At 38.5% G+C, this 21,580-nt stretch overlaps 1 protein-coding gene across 5 annotated transcripts in view; it reads left to right on the top strand.

The window, feature by feature from the left end:
• Window positions 1–20,648, top strand: part of Pou2f1 (POU class 2 homeobox 1) — a 173,561-nt gene extending 152,913 nt beyond the window's left edge. For all 5 annotated transcript variants that reach the window (XM_013151222.3, XM_063253603.1, XM_013151223.3 and 2 more), the window contains 3 exons: window positions 5,987–6,332; window positions 7,106–7,194; window positions 9,646–20,648. In XM_013151222.3, the coding sequence (XP_013006676.1) occupies window positions 5,987–6,332; window positions 7,106–7,194; window positions 9,646–9,956 (746 nt within the window). In that variant the 3' untranslated portion in view covers window positions 9,957–20,648. The remainder of the gene's footprint in view (window positions 1–5,986; window positions 6,333–7,105; window positions 7,195–9,645) is intronic.
• The last annotated feature ends 932 nt before the right edge of the window (window positions 20,649–21,580 follow it).

The following is a 21,580-nucleotide window of genomic DNA, read 5'->3' on the forward strand; positions in this document are numbered from 1 at the left end:
AGATACAGGAAGCAAAAATAAACAGAATTAAAGAGAGAAGTAGATAATTCTAAATGATAGAGACATTAATCCATTCAATTATTAATTTGAACTACATTCCTAATTGTCAAAGATATGTAAGATTTTATCAACACTAACCTCTGTGAATGTGAAAACAATTTTTTTAAGTTCACCTTAACAGTCTGTTCTGGAAAATAGAGGAAGAGAGATTGGTTTGGTTTGACATGACTTGGCTTGGTTTGGGCTATTTTGATTTCTAAAGGCCATTGTTACCATGATACCATGATACCAAAGCCAGATAAATATATCACAATATATCCTCCATGAAAATATGTGCAAAATCTGAGCAATCAAACTTGGCAATATATGAAAAAGGGGAATTTATTCCCAAAATATACAGTTGGTTTAATATCTGAACATCAATTACCATAAAACACTATAGTAATTGAAGAAAGGACAAGACCCACATGATCACCTCAATAGATAGAAGATACTTGACAGAACGCAAATCCACACGTGATAAGACTCTCCAAGCTGAAGCCAACAGCATACTTAAGACAGAGAAGGACTGAGTGCTCTTCCCTCCTCTCTCCTTGCCTCCAAGATTGGAAACAAAGCAAAGAATGTCTGCAGTGTTAATTAGAGTCCTAATTAACATTATATTGGAGGTAATTGCTAGTTTATTAAGGGAGAACAAAAGCTAAATCACCTTTATTTGCATTATCCTATTTGTATAAAAATTCCAAATAATCCACACAAAAGAAAAAAACCTACAAGAATTAATCAGTAAATTCAGTATTGGATAGCCCAAAAATGAAGTTAAGAAAATAATTTATACATGATAGCTTCAAAAGAATAGAATATTTAGAAATAAATTTAACAAATGCAGTGAATACTTACATAGTAAAAGCTAAAATTTGCTGAAAAAGTCTTAAGTAAACAGAGACATTTCTATATTGATGGTTTGGGAGACTCAGTATTATATTTCTTTAAATGTTTTAGTAAATGTTTGCAATGTATACTGAATACATTAATCTGGAGTATTGGTGCATGTACATGTCACATCTTGATCCTTTTTATATCCCTTCCAATCTTGGCATTCTTAAGATTACAGCTTACTGTAAATTGATTTATAGGTCAAACAACATTAGCATTCCAGCAGATTCTGTGATTCTTAAAGAATTGGTAAAATTCTAAAATATATTAAAGGAATCCCATACAGCCAGAACAATTTTGAAAATAACTAATTTTAGGACAAATATGTCTAAATTTCTTTTTTTTTTTTTCTTTTTTGCCAGTATCAGAAATCGAACTCAGTACTTGCACTTGCCTAGCAAGCATTGTGCCACTGAGCTATATCCCCAGGCCCCATATGTCCAGATTCAAAGCTTACTACAAAGATACAATACTTTAAACAGTATAATGCAGGCATAATGTTAGAATAAATGGAACAAAATGGAAGTCCACAAACCAACCTTTAAATTTGTTCTCTGTTTAACACACATGTAAGAGTTCAATAGCGAGAAAAGTCTCCAGCAAAGGGCTCTAGTCCAGTTATATGCGCAAAGATGAGTTTAGATCCTAACTTCATACTGTTCACAAAATAAACCAAAGTGAATCAGAGGCCTAGATATAGAAGATAAACCTTATGAAACTTCTAAGAGAAAACTCTTCATGACCTTAGATTAGGCAAAGTTCATACATGTACACCACCAAAAGAAGGCACAATCCATAAAGAACAAAAATAGAGTTTTGTCAAAAATAAAATCTTTTGTGCTAGAGGACATACTTTAAGATGAAAACACAAGCCAAAGACTTGAGAAAACATTTGCAGATCATATATCTAATAAAGGAGTCATACATGGAATGCATAAAGGATGTGTACAACTCAACAGTAAAAATATTAATACCCAGCTTTTTAAATGAACAAAAGACTTTAATGCACATTTTACAAAAAAAAAAAAAAAACATGCATGACGTCACTTGATCTTAGCCAGAAGGCGGAGAAGTGATGTAACTAATAAGCACATGAAAAAACATTCAACATCATTATGCACTAAAGAAATTCAAATTTAAAGTACAGTGAGATACCACTTTTATTCACTTGAGTGGCTATAATAGAAAATGACCAAAAGTGTTGAGAAAGAAGTGGAGAAACTAGAATTCACATTGCATCGTATGTGACAATGTAAATGATACTAACTACTTTGGAAAAAAACTTCAAAAATTTATTTGCAAATGAAACATAAATTTACCATCCTGTCAAGTAATTTGCCCCAAATGAAAACATTCATACAAAATGCTTCACATAAGCAGCATTATTCATAAGGCAAAAACCTGGAAACAAGCCAGTGCCTATCAGTCGGTGAATGAATGAAATGTGATATATGTGCACAGTAGAATATTATTTGACATACTAAAAAGTAATGAAGTGTTGATTTCTGTTTCAACATGGATAAACCTTAGTAAAAGAAACTGGGTGGGGTGGCGCATGCCTGTAAGCCCAGCACTCAAGGCAAAAGGATCTTTGCAAGTTCAAGACAGCCTGGACCACAAAGTGAGCTCGAGACCAGCCTGAAAGCATAACAAGACCCTGTCTCAAAAAGATAAGAGAAAAAAAAAAATCCTAGTGAAAGAACTCAAGTATAAAAGACTACATATTATATAGTTCTAGTTATGTTTTTTAAAAAATTTTTAAATATAGCCAGATTACACCTGTAACCTCAGCACTCTTGGAGACTGAGGCAAGAGGAGCACAACATCAAGCCCAGCCTAGGCAATTTAAGCAGATCTTGTTTCAAAATTTAAAAAGAAATAAAAGGAGGGAGGGAAAAGGAGAGGAGGGGGGAAAAGCAGTAGGCAAGAAGGCTGGGGATAGAGCCCAGTAGGCAGGCCTTGGGTTCAAACCTCAATACCACCAGTTTTTTTAAAAAAAGAAGGCAGATCTATAGAAACAGAGAGCAAGTGAGCCAGTAGAAGCAAGAAGTGATGGCAAACGAGCACAATGAGGCTTTTGGTGGTAGGATGTTGTAATCTGGATTGTGGTATGGTTCTGCAACTCAGCAAGTTAATTAAAAATCATTGAATTTTACACTTAAATTGGATGGATTTTATGCACATAACACGTCCCTCAGCAAAGCTATTACAAGCAGACAGGAAGGGAACCAAGAAAAGTTACTAGACACTCACCTATGCTCAGATCTAACTTCCTCGTAACTTGTAGGCTAGGTTACTTTGTTGTTAAGGACATTGAGACTCAGTGAGCCCAGGTTCTGATCAAAATTGCCCAAGAAATTAAATGCCAAGAATTTAGGATCCAAAATTTAGATAAATTGGTAGGTAGGTAAATAGATGACTCACTGGCTAGGAGAACTGATTTAAACATCATGTTGAATTGTTACACCATAGTGCTCATATGCCATTCAAATAGGAGAAACCTAGAATGTGGTTAGAGTATTATTACCAGAAAAAAGCAAGCTTGAATCATCACCTCCTAGGCCCAGGTTGAAGTCACTGATAAGATGTATGAACCTACAGGATTTGAAGGAAGAGATTCTGAGTGATTTGAAAGTGGCACTGAAAAGGAAAGAAAACCACCATTTTAAGCTGTTAGCCCTAAGATATGAGGTCTTATGAAAATGGGCATTTCAGAACCTTGAAAAGAGACTACACTTATGTAAGTAAAATTAAATTAGATAAGGTGAGAAATTGTCGAAGAAGAGATTGGAAGTACATTGCAATTTCTTACCAATAGAAGGGAAATACGCAAAGACACTTCCCTTCCTACAGAAGAAAGGCCTCTTATCTTAGAAGAAGGTGCACGTGTATCCAGCAGTCTGCCAAATAAGCCACTGTGGTCTCCGGCGCCCAGCAACAGAGGATGTTCAGAAAGATTTAGGACTGAGGAAATACTGAATGGAAATGGGATTAGCAATATCCAAAGATACAACTATATTTAGGGCCAGTGGCAATGACAGGAAATAATCTCATTCATATTTTTCAGAAGGGCAGAAGGAGTGAGTCCTTCCTTTTCACTTAACAGAAAAAAGGATGTGCTTCCCTCATTCAGTGAAATACCAGATAGCCTCTTTTGTGTGGCATTCAATAAGGAACTCAGAATTATTTTAACACAGTATCTAAGTTGCTAATTTGGAAAGTAGGAATGAGAAGAAACTTGACTTCCAGATGTCCTTAGTGTAGACCAGAAGGTGACTTCAAAATAGATATTAGAATTTATCATAAGGCAGTTTCAAAAGCAGAGTCTTCTGCAGCTTAGTAATAGACTTTATCATTAAAAAATATTTTAATCATGTATGGTAGCACACACCTATAATCAGAGACTCTAGGAGGCTGAGGCAAGAGGATTGCAAGTTCAGACTTAGCTTGTGCAACTTAGTAACTTAATTAAAAAGGTTAAGAGACGTAGCTCAGTATAAAGAGTTGGGTCCAACCCTATCTGCCACCAAAAAAATAAAATTCTACATAAGATTTTTCCAGTGTGTATAGGTTTGAGATACATATTTTGATCTGTCTGGTTCTTCTGTAATAGTTGCCTTTGGTTTATACCACAGAACTATTATATTGAAAAATCATAGATATGTTTACCTTTTTGAGTCATCCTGCAAAAATGTATTGCTTTATATATGTATTTGATCAATTATATTCTAAACTGTGCTGTTCTTCACTAAATTAAATTCTGGCTAGCTTTAGAAAGCCTGTGTACTGCAGCATTCACTGACAATGGAAATAAGAGGACCTGTTCTATACAATACTTTCATTATATAGATAGTGTCAGAAGTTGAACTCTCTGGGTCAGTTGATGTTTTCTATCTCTTGTAGAAGGATATTAGCCTTTCCTGCCAGCCTAATAAGCCATTCCTACTCTGGGCAGAGTGGCAGTATTCTTTAAACCCCACTTGGCTCTAGAATACAGCTCACTAACATCCAGGCATGTTTTAAATCTGGCATTCAATACAGCATCCACTAGCCACCCATGGCTTTGAGCACCTAAAACATGGCTTGTTCAAATTCACAAATGCTGAAATTATCAAATACATCCCATTTTCAGATGGAGAAAGATAAACAACTCATTAATACTGTTGATTTTATCTTGATATTTTGGTGAACTTGGATTATGAATATATTATTTGAATTAATTTCATCTACTTCTTTTTACTATTTTCAGTGGGATTACTGGAATATTTCAGATTACATGTATTTTATTTCTGTTGGGCAAAGCAGATCTCAAATTTAGTCCCAGTGGATGTATTTAAATGATACTTTAATGTCAATTAGTCACTTTTATCCAAATATTTGTTCTTTAAACAAAAATCCAGGAACCAGATTTTTTAAAGGCCTCTCACATAACAGCTTATTAGATACTCATTTTTCCTATTACCTTTTATGAGATTCATATTATCATTGCATGCGATTGTATCTGTAAGAGACTTTAGTACAGAAGATTATTTAGAAAGCTAATTTTCATTACAAAAGAGCTGAATTTTAATACAAAGAATGCATCTAGACATGTACCTTTACTTAGTCATTTTTATATTGTTTCTTGTACTGACATTTATTCTTAAAAAATCATGATAATTATTAGAAAAACATAAATTTTGTTTTTATTGTTCTCGTTTTGATTTTTTTGTGGAGATTGCCGAATGAAAAGAAGATTTCTAAAAGCTTTCTTTTTTGCTTATGTTTCTTCACCAGAGCATTTGTATCTTATAATTAGAGCTCTCTGACTGTTTTTTAATCAGAAATTGGCATTGGAAAACTATTCTATTTCTTTCATAGTTCTGTTGCTCCTCTTGCTTCTGACAGTGGAATTCATACAAATGTTAAATTAGGTTAATTTAAGAAGAGTAAATCGAGGATTACTGGATGTTGGATTAATTAGTCCGTTGAGTCTAGAGTACAGATGAATAAGCCACTATTCTTCAAAGACTTTTACAGAGTTCATTTTCTAATCTAGTTCTCTTTCCAGGCACTACAGACACCACGTCCAACAACACAGCCACCGTGATCTCCACAGCCCCTCCCGCTTCTTCAGCAGTCACAAGCCCTTCTCTGAGCCCTTCCCCTTCTGCCTCCGCCTCTGCCTCTGAGGCATCCAGTGCCAGCGAGACCAGCACAACGCAGACCACTTCTACTCCTCTGTCCTCCCCTCTTGCAACCAGCCAGGTGATGGTGACAGCATCAGGCTTGCAAACAGCAGCAGCTGCCGCTCTCCAAGGAGCCGCACAGTTGCCAGCAAATGCCAGTCTTGCCGCCATGGCTGCTGCTGCAGGCCTCAGCCCAGGCCTGATGGCACCGTCGCAGTTTGCGGCTGGGTAAGAAGCCTTCTCATCCCCTCCACATAGCAGAAGCAACAGAGGAGTCATTCCTAGAATTACTCATCTTAAAAGAGAAAAAAATGCCTTTAAAAACCTCTTTGAAATGAGCTGCTCTGTGGTCACCCAAAGACCTTGATCACAGAGCTGAACCTAAGTTTTTGAGCACTCTGGGAATGCAGTGGTCACACTTTTATTTCTACATGGAGGCGTATAACATCAGGTCACTGAGTTGCCTCAGTGATGGCAACAGAGAGAAAGCCCAGAATTCCTGACTGTTGGCTCTTAGGCTTTCTCCATATAAATTCTGTCTGCTTTCAGATTCTCAGGCATGATTAAGAGGTGTAGAAAGGAGATTCCCGATTTTACGTTTTTGTCATACATAAGAATTATCTTTTTCTGTGGGGGATTTTTTTTTTTTAAGAGAATGAAGTAAGTCTACGAATCAAAGTGACTGTTAAGTTTTACATTTTGTGGGGCTGGGGGTTTAGCTCAGCGGCATAAGCACCTGCCTTGAAAGCAGGCAGTCGTGAGTTCGATCCCCAGTACCGATAAAAAGGAAAAAGACAAAAAAAAAAGCTTTACATTTTGCATGCAAGTAAGCATCTAGGAAGCACTAAAGCAGAAGCACTAAGCAAACTGTATCAAAGTAGAGAGAAAATGCCAGATTACTGTATACATCCCTAGAGTTTCCTATTCTTTCTTCCTTCGGAAGTGTTGTTAAAATGATAGATGAGCACGCACTGAATGTGATCCTTCTTTTGAACTTACAGAGGTGCCTTACTCAGTCTCAACCCAGGGACCCTGGGCAGTGCTCTCAGCCCCGCTCTAATGAGCAACAGTACACTGGCAACTATTCAAGGTCAGTACCTTGTTTTTGCTTGCGCTGTGTGTGTGTGTGTGTGTGTGTGTGTGTGTGTGTGTGTGCATGTATGTGTGTGTGTAGTGGAGAAAACCTGCTTTGTTACAGCTGAGGAAAGGTAGTTGAATGCTAACAAACTTCAGCTGACTTGTTCTTGAAGCCCAAGAAAATGTTTTCATTTTAAAAAGTTTTATAAAAGAAAAGTACAGGTATTCATTTACAAAACATAAGAAGCCAGGACTCTATGTGATATTATCTTCCTACATGAATAGATTTTTTTTTATTTTAAAAAAGCAAAACCAAAAAAAAGCATAGAAACAATTCAGAATTTTTTTTAAAAAAGTAAGAAATCAACACTAGTTATTATATTGCATATTGTTATCTTAGAAGTAGTTGTCCCGGTTATAAGATGTAGGCATTAAAAAATAGCTAAATTTTGGAAACAACCTAAATGCCCATCAACCATAGACTGGGTAAAAAAGATGCAGTATTTTTTTACAATGAAATGTTATTCAGCTATAAAAAGGATAATCTTGAAGCTTTTATAGATAAATGGTGGCAGCTTAAGACTACTCATAAGTTAGGTAAATCAGATTCATATTTGTAAATATCATATTGTCTTCCTAGTATAAAAATAAATAATAGTGAATTGATTTTTAAGGCAGAGGTTTTTTTCCTCCAAATAAAGTTTGTCCACATATTCATCTAAAACCTCTCTCAAGCCAGACTTGACCAAGTAGGATCTTCGGTCCCCATCCTTGCCTCTAAGATCAGTGTGGACAGGAAAGTCCTATAATGAGTGACCAGAAGAGCACATCAGGCAGATTTTATGAATATCTTTAATGCTACTTAGACTCTGTCCTTATTGTGTCCCCATCAGCACAGAGCACATGTCCCTCTTAGGTTATACAGTCTCTGCCCAGCCCATTTGGATCTGTCAGTCTTTCCCTGTGTTAGTCAGGACAGTTTCATACAGTGAAGGATTCACCATGCTAAGTATCTAGAGGTGCTTGATACTGTGTGACTCAGAGGAATAATTATTCAGGGAAACATCACTATTAATCAGAATGTTTTCTTAAAATTAAAATACTTGGTTCTTAAATGAAAATGCTTGGAGCCTAAACTAATCTGTCAGCCAACTTCATTTGAGATTAGTGTGTCTAACAGTATACTATAGAAAATGTTACAGAGAAAATCAGATTGTGGCCTAGGTTGCCTTATATTGATTTTCTAATTAGCCAAATCAGAGATGAATTGAGCACTGTCTGAGAAGGTATAGAATTGGTCTTTAACTGGGCCTGGAATCTCAGAAAACATCAAGCTATACCAAATCTCACTGTTTCTGTGATCACATCTAAAATCAGAGATATTCCTTTCAGCTTGGTGTTCTGTAAAAATCAACCAGATTTTAATACCATTCAGAAAATCTGCAGATCTGAATGTGGGAGTGAGATTATTTGCATGAGGGATTTGAAAAAGTAAAATTACTAATTACTTTTTAAAAGGTTTAGCCATACCTGCAGTGGAAAAGCAGTGAACAACATCAGGGCAAAGTTCTGTACCATGAAGCCAAGGCCCAACCTTAAAACACCCACCGAGGACCACCTGCATCATCGTGTCTCTGATTTTCTTTACAGTGAATTCATCCTTCTGCTTTGACAAGCCCTGGAAGTCAAATATTTTGCCCCTTGATGTGAAAAATTAGCCAAACTTTTTTTTTTTTTTTTTTTTTTTTTTTTTGGTACTGGGGATCAAACTCATGACCTTGTGCCTGCCAGCCAGGTGCTTACTCTACTGAGCTAAGTCCCCGACCCCCAACACCTTTTACTTTATATGGTGACTTGTAACTTTTAACTAAAGGCTTTTTGAAATAAGATTTTTATCTTGTATAATGTTTGCTTAAATTTATCAATAATGCCAATTGATTTGATAAGAGCAAAATATACTCTTGACTGCTTTAATCACTATACTAGTTGTTTTTTGAACAGAAGTAGTTTAAAATTGATAATCTTCATTGGAGACAAAATTACTGAATTTAACAGATATTTCTAGATAAACGAAATTGAAATTTAAAGATAGAAGCATGACTAACCAGTTCCTTAGTTCTTATAACTAACTGTCTTTAGCTTACCCTTGTCATATTTAGATTTTCCTGTCCTTTATGCTCCTTAGAGTTATAAGTTGGTACCAATGTAGCACTGCAATTAAGGGAAAACTAGTGAACATACACTTTTTCCTTGGGCTAAGGGGAGACTTAAAATTATTACTGCAGGGAATGTTCTTGCTGGTTTCCTTATCCTTGGTGACTCTTACAGACATGCTAGGAAATTACTTTCTTTTGCCACTTACATGAGAGTTAACTCGGTGAGACTTGGATGACATGTTACCTAACTGTTCCAGGATGATGTTGACCTTCTCTTTTCCTGCCTGTTTCTTGGGTCTCACCTGTAGCTCTTGCTTCTGGTGGCTCTCTTCCAATAACATCACTGGATGCAACTGGGAACCTGGTGTTCGCTAATGCTGGAGGAGCCCCCAACATCGTGACTGCCCCTCTGTTTCTGAACCCTCAGAATCTCTCTCTGCTCACCAGCAACCCGGTTAGCTTGGTTTCTGCTGCTGCTGCCTCCACAGGGAACTCAGCACCTGTTGCCAGCCTTCACGCCACCTCCACCTCCGCGGAGTCCGTGCAAAACTCTCTCTTCACAGTGGCCTCTGCCAGTGGGGCTGCATCCACAACCACCACGGCTTCCAAGGCACAGTGAGCTGGGCACAGAGCCAGCCGCCCAAGCCTTCGTCACTGCAGTGGGATCAGGCTGCCAGCCAGTTGGTAAACTGAAAATGTGATCAGCTTTCCTTCACAGTGTTGTGAGGGCAAGGAGACAAAAAAGAGAAGAAAAATACACATACCAGAAAAAACAGAGACAGACAACATTTGCCTAATTTTATAATAAAGCACTGTCTTTTCAGGATTGCTTCATGGATGGGGAGAACTTTCTAACCAAAAATTTAAAAAAAAAAAAATTGAAAACAAATAAGTGAAAGGACTACGTATCATTTCCAGCAGTCATGATGACAAGGTGGGTTACCAATTCCAATATAGGAAGGGGATTTCTTGTTTGTCTAAATTTCTTTTTTCTTAAAAAAAAAAAAATCATTTTTATGGGTCTGTTGTACAGGCCGTTAAGTCATAACAAGATGTTTATAATCGTATCAATTGTGTTGGGGGTTCCTTTCTTAACTGGTACAATTTAGGCAGGCCTGTATTACTGTATCTCTATTATTGTTGTTGTTATTATTGTTTTTATATATAGAGAGAGTTTGGACATGTTTATCTCTCGCTCCTGGATCCTATTTCAGTGAGCTCCCACACTGTGGGGAGGGAGGGTTTTGGGGTAAGGGGAGTCTCAACGTTCTTAACTGTGGGGAATGTTCTTGCTGGTTTCCTTATCCTTGATGACTCTTACAGAGGTGCTAGAAAATTATTTTCTTTTGCCACTTATGCAAGAGGCTTGGTGCAGAAGCTGAAGGCAGTGTGTGCAAACACTCCCACTTCACACACGCCCCTCCCCCATCAGGTGGTGCCTTTGGAGCACTTTTGTGTAGGAAGGAATTCCTGCTGAACTGTAGCTCTCACCCCAAATCATGGAATGGCCCTGAGGCCCAGGTCCTGTGGTGCAACAGTGCTGCTTTCTGCTACTTCAAATGGGAACAGCCGCACATGTTGCAGAACAGGGTTTGGTTCTGAAGAGCAAAGACTACTGCAGACACCTGACTCGGTGGTTCTCCTGATTTCTTATGTCCTGAAAAATGCTCCTACTGTTGATGTATGTGTTTGTGTGTTCCATTTTATGAAAGTTTTTCATCTAAACTTTTACTTGGCAGTGAACAAATTAACCTGTTGAAATTGGGAAACATTTCCCTTTTGTTTTCTGAAGGAATTCTACTAGAGTATTTCCCATCAATTACATATCCAGAAGAGGTGGAGGAGAAGAATCTGAGGTTGCCACCTTTTCCTCTAAAGAGCCCCAGACTTCTGTCCACTGAATGGCTTATAATTTGCTCAAACCCTGAGATTCTCCTCTATTCTGTGACAGAGGCACTTACTGGCCACACTGTATTGGGGTCCGTAAACCTGTGCAGAAAGGCTAAGCAGGAACTTTGCACACACCATAGTTCCTGGCTTTTCTGGGATGCTCCTGCTAGGTGGGTCTAACGACAGTGCATAATCTCTTTATTCAGTGTAGAAAGTGATTGGCTCCTGTCATTGTTTTCAGGGTGTTTCTGGACTACATAAATGAGCCCATTGAAAAGAAAGAGCTTGTAAAGTAGGTAAAAAGGAATGAGGGTCACTTAGAAATTAAATTCCCCTTTTTACCAGTGTACTATTACAGTATCTGTACCAAAAAATTTCTCGAGAGACTGGACCACTGCAGTGTAGCTTATCTACATTATCCTTCAGAGTGGAGTTAAAGGTTCCTGTTTGGTGTCTGGTGTTCAATCTCCAGTGGTCCCAAGACTGTACTTTGTCCCCCTTTTGTGGTGGGGATTAAGAAAGATCTAACAGGTGACTTTCCTTTTGACTGCTTTGCTTGTGGCCGCAAGGGAGCTGAGATTCATCTATTTGTCTCTCTTCACCACTGTTCAGAAAGGCAGTAATGCAGACACAAATGTGTACCTTTGTTTGTGACTCAAGTGGCAGACAGTCATATTAATATTAAAGGTCAGAAACATTTAGTCCCCTTTTAAATTTTTGTTTAGTTTCTTCTGTCTCGTTTTTCTCAAAAGTATTTAATTACTCTCTCCCCTCCCCATTTCCTTTTCATACCCTTCACTTTCTCTCAAATCCCTCTAAAATCAGTGAACTGCAAGCAGGGAAACTAACAAATGTCCATCCACCTGTTTTTTTGTGGTGTGTGGTGGTTTGTTTTGTTTTGTTTTGTTTTTTAATGTTTTTATTTTTAAACTAAGCTTGAACCAAAGTCAAATTTTAGCAAGCTGCTGTACTAATGGAATAGTTTATAACGTGCAGTTCAGACACATTGAGGAGATAGATGCTACTGACAATTTCTTTTTCATTTGTCTTTATTAATTTTATATAAAAGTTGCTGCTTGTTTTTAATCTTTTGTGTTGATAAATTGTAATACCCTCTGGGCAGACATTACCTTGATTTTTAACTAGTATATTTAGGTTGTGTGTAAATAGAATGGCAGTGTCAGTTACTAATTTCTCTCTTCTCTATCAGCTTTTCTCTTTTGTACTTAAAGGAAATCTTCTCCCATGGCTTGAAGTCTCTAACTTTAATCTGTGCAGATGATTTTAGGACTGTGGATAATGCTGTAGTTACCTGTAATGAAGAGTCCCTCCAATGGGAATATAGAAGTTAAGAGGAAGGATTCAGGGAGGGAAGTGCTAATACCCACCATATTGGATTAGAGGTTATGGCATTAATTTCCCCAAATTGCTACCAAAGGAAAGTGTGAGGTCTCAAGGGACTGTAGCCCAGTAAGTTAAGATGAAAGACACGAAAAGCCAGTTGTTGGTTTTGGTTTTTGTGATTAAAAAAATGATCACTCTTCCACACAGCATTCACCAATAGTCTTTAGTGTTAAAGAAAATACTAAGCTTTAAACATCAGCACAGTAGTCCCTACACTGTCTGTGTCTAGTCTCTAATCCCTTTTTTTTAATGTGGATCACTTGATGAGGGTAGATCTTAAACCAGCATAAAAATCTGTTTAAAAGAACAATTAAATCTTTAAACAAAAATAACTTTAAATTTTTTTCTTATTTTGCATATTTAAAAGTAAGTTATGGAATAGAAGGTACTTTTTCACACGTGTATACGTGAAACACTAATATAGCTTGGTGGTGCGTGCTTCGTTTCAGATCAGCTCTCCATCATTAGCCCTAGATATTCTGTTAATCATGCTTGCGTCATGAACACCTTAGTCCTTTTTTTATTTCATATCATCTTGAGAAGTACTTTTTGAATTGAATGAACTATCTCCTAAGCTAAGGTACTCAGACCTAACTTTAAGCCACATTTTAGAGGGAAATCTGCAAATTCAAAGGGTCATTTGACCAAAAAGAGTTCTTTGATAGAGTCTACACATTTGGAAGAAAGGCCAGATAGTTGTTACAGTTCTTGTTATCATTCTTCTTTTCTTACTCTTAGTGTTTATGAAAGTTTTATTTCCTCCCTGAATTTGATTAATACATATTAAGCCAAAGACTAATTTTAAATACATTCATAGTAATACTGTATTTGCCCATGATAATGGGCCCCTACTGAAGGAGTAGTGAATGTAATTGTAAACTGTGCTTATCATAAGCAATGCAATTTGGTCATGAACTTTATACCCTATGTAAATCTGAAAGAACAGAAAGACCTAAAAAGGGGGCTTCTCACAGAAATAGTATTATTATTCTAAGATGAGTTTAAAGGAAATAAATTGAAATAAGCTGTATTAGTTGAAATGTTCTGAGGTTCAATAGACAGCTTTTTAGAATTAAGAAAGAATTATTTATATCCACTAAATGAGGTAATATGCACTCTCTTTTATTTATTGTCATAAAGGTCAAAACCATCCCAGTTTATTTAGCTTGTCACTCAAGAATGGAACCAAAGGAATTCAATTTCCATTTTTCATAGAACCACACCTATATTGGTAGCATTACCAGAAATTAATATTTTTAAAAGGGAAAATATCCATTAAAAGATTTTTAGCGAGCTTATCTTGCCAACTTGTTCTACATCATTCATTTGTTCTTGGGGGGAAAAAAGCACAATTATACCTCTTTTTAATGTTACTTTGTCCGTTTGTCTTCATGTATTTGGGAAGGTAAGGAAAATAATCTGAAAGCACAGATGCTTGACACAATATTTAAATTCAATCCAGTCTTTATTGTAAAATTATATTTAACTTTCTGGAAAAGCTAGATGCACCTGCAAATACAAGGAATTTGTGTCAGTTTTTAAAGTTGAGAATCCTGGCAGAAGACGTTTCAATTAGTATACAGTGAACACCTGGCTTACAGAGAAACTCCATAGTCTGTTGTTTCCAATATGGGTCATCCTCACGGATCTTTCTTGACCTAGAAGTAATTGTAGCAGAAAAGGGAAACTGAGGAAAAGATTCTCTCTTACATTTCTTCCCAGGAAAAGAAGAGCTGCTGGGAATGGAAGGGGAGCAGGGAGCCCTCGCGGCCACTCTGCAGTCACAGTCCCTCAAGAGTTTGTCAAGTGCTTTCCCCCTAAGTCAGCGTTGCAATGTGATGAATTTCAAGTTTCTTTATTCTTCAAACTACTAGAGCCAAAAAAAATTGTAAGACTGCTGATACTAATAGGCAAAAAAGACTGAAGACCAGAAATTTAAAATCAGCCATGTGAGCAGGATTTGATAGATGAATTCGTTCATATCCATCAAGAGTTCGTGTGTGTGTGTGTGTGTGTGTGTGTGTGTGTGTGTGTGTGTGGAGAGCATTTAGTGTGAAACATTGTTCACATAATCATAGTCCTTTGTTCTGAAGTCATTTCCTGTCACTAACATTTTGACGATGACACTATAAAATGGTAAATCTTTCTTCATATTTATCTTCAGTTTTAAGGAGGAAAAAAATTTCTGTGCTGTTCCTCTAGGGAAGATAGGTTTGCATGGATAGCAGCTATAGTACAGAATCTTGGACAGAAATAGGATAAATAAATTGCTTTCATTACTAAAAGCCTATATGAATCCTATTATCCTTTTCTTAGTCCAAAGAGGTTAAATGGGACTCCATGAAATTTCCAGCAAGGCTTAAAAGGATCCTACTAGGAGGGCAGGAAATACATTTCTCAACAGTTGTCCACTCTGCCGTTTTTTGTGTGATCTGCCAAGCGTAGCTCTCTTCTATTCATCCTATTTTATGAATTGTTTCCTTAAGTTGGTTCTTCTGTTCTTGGCCTTGGTGAAAATCAGCAAATTGGAGTGAATCTCACGTTGATTCCGTACTCTGGATCTCGCTTCCTCCTTTCCCTCACACTTTTTTCTCTTTGAATGGTGGTACCTTAATCTGTAACGTTAATACTCGTGGGCGACAGTTAGCTTCTGGCACCTTCATAAGATACCTCAGCATAGCTTAGGCAATGTTATCAAACTGGTTTTAAACTAAATACCAAATAAAATAGAAGCTTTATTAGTAGTGGAAATAATTCTAGCTGTAGTATTTAGTTAAACTAACGTTTATTATGATTGATAAACCTGACTGATGCTGTGTGTATTTGGGATCCTGTTTATAGGTTACAGTTTATAGGGTTAGGGTGGGAATTTTGCTCGTGTATGCTTTTCTTTATATCTATCTTGCCAAAGGAAACTTGATATTCCCCTGTGATTCAGTTTAGGATTTATTGGCCTCTATGGTCTGATCTGCAGCACAGTGTGTGGTGGCATGCAGGTGACATGTGGAGTGTCCAATAGGTTCAGGCACATTTATAACCCTTCCTATGGCTGCCCATGCTCCCCGGATCTACAGCCTCTCCTAAGGATTCATTACGTCTGTATGTAGAGCAAAGGCTTAGGTAAAATACAAATGTGTAAAAGTCTAGGTGTGCAGAAGAAAAATAAAGACAGAAAGAAATGCACCAACTAATTTGGAGAGGAATGGAGAATTGTTGCATCTTAATGTAAGGGTGAGACAAGTTCTTTTAGTTACCCTTGGTTACTGAATGTTGTGCTAGTAGCCCAGCTTTTATAACCATTTTTTAATACCAAAGCTTGTTCTACCTATAACAAAAGCATATACAGAAGAAAAGCCAAATCAAATAATTAAAAGCTAACCTTCTCACTTTGCACCTGTGATAAGGTGTGCTTTTAAGGATTGGTTGGTTGGTAGGATAGAAGGTGGTGATGTTCTAGGTGCAGTGTGAGTGAGAAGTGATGTTGGTTTTAAAAGAATTCAGTCTTTCTCTGCCTATATACCACATTTTCTTGGCTCCCAGAGTTTTGATACAAACTAAATCTCCAAATAGGCATTTTTGTTTTAAATAAATGATCCCATCTCATACTACTGAAGTGAGATTTGGTTTGGATTCCAAAGACACTGCTGTGTCACTTTTTGTCCTTAGTTTCAAAACAGGCAGAGGGAATAGGAGCAAAAGGTTGAAATTCAGTAAAGCTTTACCTTGTTTCTTTTCTTTCTCTTTTTGCCTCTTCTCTACTTTTTGGAAGGCTTGTTGATTATCTGGCTTTGGCAAAGAGATTTATTTTGGTTCACTCTGCTGACTCTGTAAAGATGGATAGAATTAATTGCTCAGTGTAGCAGTGATGTTCTTGGAATTAAGAAATTTTAAGAATGCAAAAAATGAGAGTAGAGTTATTTTATTTCTTTATCTAGAGCATACTTACAAATAGAACCAAAACAACCTCTTTGAGTTAAGACAATGGTTTAGATGTACTGTCTCTGTTCTGTCTCTTGAAGAAGCATTTCAAGAGCTGGATTACATGGAAAACCAAAAGATTTTCCCTTATTCTTCCATAGAACTGTTTTATTCCAAAATGTTTTTATAATATGGCTCTCAGAAGTTGAGTAGTTCACTGTTTTAGTGTAGTATTGATAGGACAAAGAGGAAGAGAGGAAAATAATATATTGTTCTCTGAATAGTCCATCAAAATGATCAGGTTGCAGAACTTCATAGAAGCTTTCCTAGTAATTTTATTGTTCTGACATTATGTAAAAGTTGTATTAATGTTGTGTGACTTTTCAAAGCATTAGGTAGATTTATATGTAGGTAATAGGGATAGGGAAGACAAGAGCACTTGAAACAAAGGCGATAGGAAAATAAAGTGTGTGAAGAACAAGGATTTGAGTCTGGAAGTAAAGCTTCCAGGGGCTGGGGAGAGAAAATATGGATAATTCTTTCTGTGTCCCTGAGTCTGCGCATAGTGCCACCTTCTGGTTCACACACAGGACACTGTCAGAAATTTAAGACCCCCAAACTAACTTACTATCAAAAAATATTGAGGTCTGCTGCAAAGTTTCTCCATGTTTTCTTTGTTTACTTGTTCATCATTATTTTAGTTGGCCACAGCCTTGCAAAAGCAGCTTAAGGGTTTTTTCACAAATTAGCAGCGGCATTGAACTCTCCAACATTTTATCCTAGTCTGTAGGCAGACAGCTGAGTACAGAGCTATTAAAAAATATGAGACATCTGACCATTTAGTTCCTTAAGAACAAAGTTTCATTCAGAAGTTTCCTTTTGAATGAAAAGGGACAGAGCCAACTCCCATCTAGCCCTAAAACTATCTCAAGGTGTAAAAAAAAAAGAGGAGGAAATGAAATGCACCTTCAGAGATTGGAATGACAGCATCTGTTAGGAACACGGAGGTCTCAGACTGCTTGGGGGAGCCGTGATGTTCCGTTCCTGCGAGACATGCAGAAGTGTGTATCTCCTCAGTAGAGTGCCTAATTCCAGCCTCAGTGGAGGAATGAAAAGAGGAATCAGGACACTTTGCAACCATTTTCTAATACTGACTTTTACAACAGAAAAAGTGGTCTCTGAAATCCGATAGGGGATAAGAAAAACAAACGTGTAACAGCTTATTACCTCTGCTTGCACAGCAGTGTGCATTACCCAGTCCACAGGAGGTCCTGCTGCAGGAAGAAGTCCCCATCCCCCTCATCTGTGGTAGTGGCGAGGGCCAGGTGAGTAAGCGTGGGTTTTCCTGCCCACCACACGTCCAGGAGCTGTTGTATACCTCATTTCTAAGTCGTGACTGTGTCACTTGCTTTAATTTCCCCTCAGCCCTACAGAGTTGCCAAGTCTGCCCTCCCTCCTCTCTGTACTGTTGAACTCTGGCCTATAGCATCGTGAGACCTGTAGCTGAGGGTGGGACCTCCTGGAGCCTCTGAATGTCACTGCTTGAAAGCTACTGCAAACCCAAGGGCAAATTGCAATCTTCTGTTTCTGCTCACAGATCTCATCACATCCACTGTCTGCCAAGCTGCCTTTCAGGGCTGCTCTGCCCGCGCCCCGCGCCCCCCCCCCCCCCGTCCCCCCATATCTTGACTGGAGGCCACACTTAAGGGTCTGTCCTTTGCCCTGTGTGTGGAGGCCACCCCTCTCCTCGGAGGCCACAGGCTTCTGTGTATCTGCAGAACTTGGGGTAGAAGGGAAGACACCAAAGGCTCCTTTAAGCCGACTGCTGCATATGGGTTTCACTTTTTTCCTTTGACATGACCAAAAAGAAAATAATCCAAATATTTAAGTTTTTATTATTATTATTATTATTATTTGACAATCTTCTATCCAGCAGGCTCTCTAGAAGCTGCATCCCCTGCCCTTTCACCTTTTCTTTGAATGTAGTTCTCAGCCTTCAACTCCCACCCTTAAAGTTGAACAGAAGCCTAGCCAGGTCATAATTCTGCTGCTATAAGCCAGGGGAGGGTGGTTTCTTTGTTTTGTTTTGTTTTGTTTTTTTAAATTTCCAGCCAAAACCAAAGATTTCTTAATGATTGTATAAACTCAAAACAAACAAAAAAACCAAAGAAAAGGGACGTCTTCAGCATCAATCCAGTCTGTGGTGTCCTGGCACTTAGAGGAGGGAGGGCAGGGGCAGGCAGGGGGCCTCTGGCGGCCGGGTGCGCGAACCTAGTCTTCGCAGCTTGTGGCCACGCCACAAAACCAGTTGGCATTTCAGACTTTTGAAAACAAAAGCCAAAACCCCATCACCACAGTAACAGCCAGGGTCACCGCGGGGATCCAGCACAGGGTCTAGGGCGCCCAGCTGCTGCTGCGGGACTGGCCAAGGACTCCACAGAGTGGGGCGCTGGAGACACTGGCGCAGGATTGGCTGCTCTGCTGGGTGCTTTCACCTGGGGCGGGGCGGGCGAGCGGAGAGGCCCTTCTGAGCCTTTTTCTCTTTTCCTTTACTGGAACTGCTTGGAAGTGGCTATCCTGTTCTTGAGAAAACCTGCAGAATGATTATCAAGCTTTTCGTTTCTCTTTATTGTAGTTTTGGTTCCTTTTTGCAGCACCACTGTGCAACTATGCATTGTATTTCACAACCTTTTGTGCTAGGTAGATGCCTGTGACTTTTTAACTTGGGGGGCGGGGGGATTGCAAATGAAGGAACTTTTTACACAGATCTTTTTAATCTCAGTTGATTGGGGAGGGGGGTATTTGGTTCTAGGGTCATACAAGCTCTATCCCAAAGCAAAATCCAAATGTTAATAATATTAGCCTGATGCAGATACCAAAGATAATCTCTTTCCTGCAGAACCTTAGACTTGTGTATTAAGTACGATTACCCAGCACTTGCATTAGTCTAACCTCAGTAATTCCAAAGCTTAGATGTATATTTTGGTATATTTCTGGGATATTAAAAAAAAATGTCGTTTAACTTCTTGTTTGTTTCAGTGTAATGCTCTTAAAAGTCATAGCATGAAAATAATTGAGCTGTCCTATTCCTAGTAGTTTGAAATAATAGTATTTTTGTATGTTTTGGGTGTGTCTATGTATGTTAACATAACAGTTTTCACTGCCTAGGTGTTCATAATAAAAAAGAAAATGAAAAAGTTCTGAGTGTACATAGTATTGAATAATAATCCTCTACCAGGTGTCAATTGGATTGCATAGTCACTGATTAATGTGCCCAACTTGGGTTTTGTTTTGTCTTAAAGAGACAGTGATCGTGTTTTTCTAAAGATGTTTTCTGTCTTTAAATATCTTAACTCCCACACCTTTTCTTCCTTTTTTTTTTTTTTTTTAAATATCGATTCAGGGGTGTTTTTCCACTGTTGTCAAGGGAGAGACACAAGGGGAATTAGCCCCTTGGCCTCCCAAAACTTTTTGTTTTATGTACTTTAAAATGTGAGTTTGAGTTCTTCTTTGTGGAAACTTAAGATGTGGTGTAAATGATTCTTTCCAGAATTGTCCAGCAGCTTTAATGGGAGGCAGTGACAATTTCTAAGTAGTTTATTGGGAGTCCTTTTACATTTCTCCTAGATGACTTTGCATTCTGGGTGGCTATTGTGTAGCCTCACTGCCCCAGAGCGCCTGTTTAGCCATTTCCCCTGCTAGGAATGTTTTGTAAGAATCAGTTGATAACTGGGAACACTGGACCTTGTTATCTGTGCCCCCTTGGAAACACATTTTCTTGGTCTTGCAAACCTGAAACACAGGCGACTTTACAAGGTGGGGAATTAGCTGATGCCTCCTGAGGCCTGAGGAGGTGGTGGGACTATGAGTGGTGCTGTCTCTGTTAAGTGCCCTTTATGATTCCCCCTCCTGGGGCTGCCTGCAGGGGGCTGTAGGCTGGGAGAGATTGTGTAGGTGCCAGTGAATCTGAATGAAATGGTAGACTTTGTGTAGATGCATTTGTCTGCTGTAATTTTTATATATATATATTAAACTTACTGTAACTGTACAGTTCGTTTCTGTTGTAAAACGTCATTAAACCATTTTCCAAGTGTTTTCACATTGTTGGAGTTTCTCTGAAGTCACTGTGTTGCTTTCCTGGATGCTTCACACATCTTCTCACAGATAGAAGCCTTTCTATCTCCCTTTCCTGGCAGATTCCCTAGGAAACCCTGGCCCACTGCAAGCTCACTGGCCTTGCCCTGCTCTTTGGGTTTTCTCCTCACAGCTACCCTCTCTAGGTGTGAGCAGGGTGCTGTGAAATCCTGAATTCAGTCTCAGCCGACCTGTTTCAGGCCAGAGACTCTATATGATCAAACACCAGCCCTTGATTGATCCTGCAAGGAGATTCTTAAGGGCTCCATGGGGCTGCATCCCTTCCAGGATTGAGCTTCCTTCCCAGGTCACTGTCCGATGCCAGGGCCAGCTGGTACCTCTGCCAGGCACTTGTAGGAGGCCAGTCACACCCACCTGGCAAGGATGCACAGATTAGCTCCCTAGGTTCCATGTAGGGTCCACAGTTCATAAAAAGGAGAACTTGAACCTATAAAGTGTCTCACAGAAAACTTGAGCTTGTTGGAGAGAATTTGCTTAAGTGTCCCTGTCCGTCCTGTGCTGACAGACCTGACTGATGTATGTTCTCCATGAATTCCAAGACAGAGCTTTGCTGTCAAGTGGAAGCTGTGGTCTTGTAGAGGTACAAAAACATAAAGACAAATACTCAGTCATCTCCCTTGCTCCTTTATCAAATAACTCCTTTTCCATTTCTTCCCTTGTATTTTTTTTCATATAAATTTGTAAAAAACAAAATTTTTTCCAGTATTGGGGTTGGAACCCTGAATCTTCACCCTTTATCCCCAGACCTTTCTTTTTTGAGACAGAGTCTCACGAAATTGCTAAGTTGCCCAGACTGGGCTCACTTACGCTCATCCTGCCTCAGCTTCACAGTGCTGGGATTACAGGTGCACACTACCAAGCCTGTCATAAGAAACC

The sequence above is a fragment of the Cavia porcellus genome, unplaced genomic scaffold (genome assembly GCF_034190915.1).
Source record: "Cavia porcellus strain 051 isolate PalLab524CR breed Dunkin Hartley unplaced genomic scaffold, mCavPor4.1 scaffold_7, whole genome shotgun sequence".
Lineage (NCBI taxonomy): Eukaryota > Metazoa > Chordata > Mammalia > Rodentia > Caviidae > Cavia > Cavia porcellus.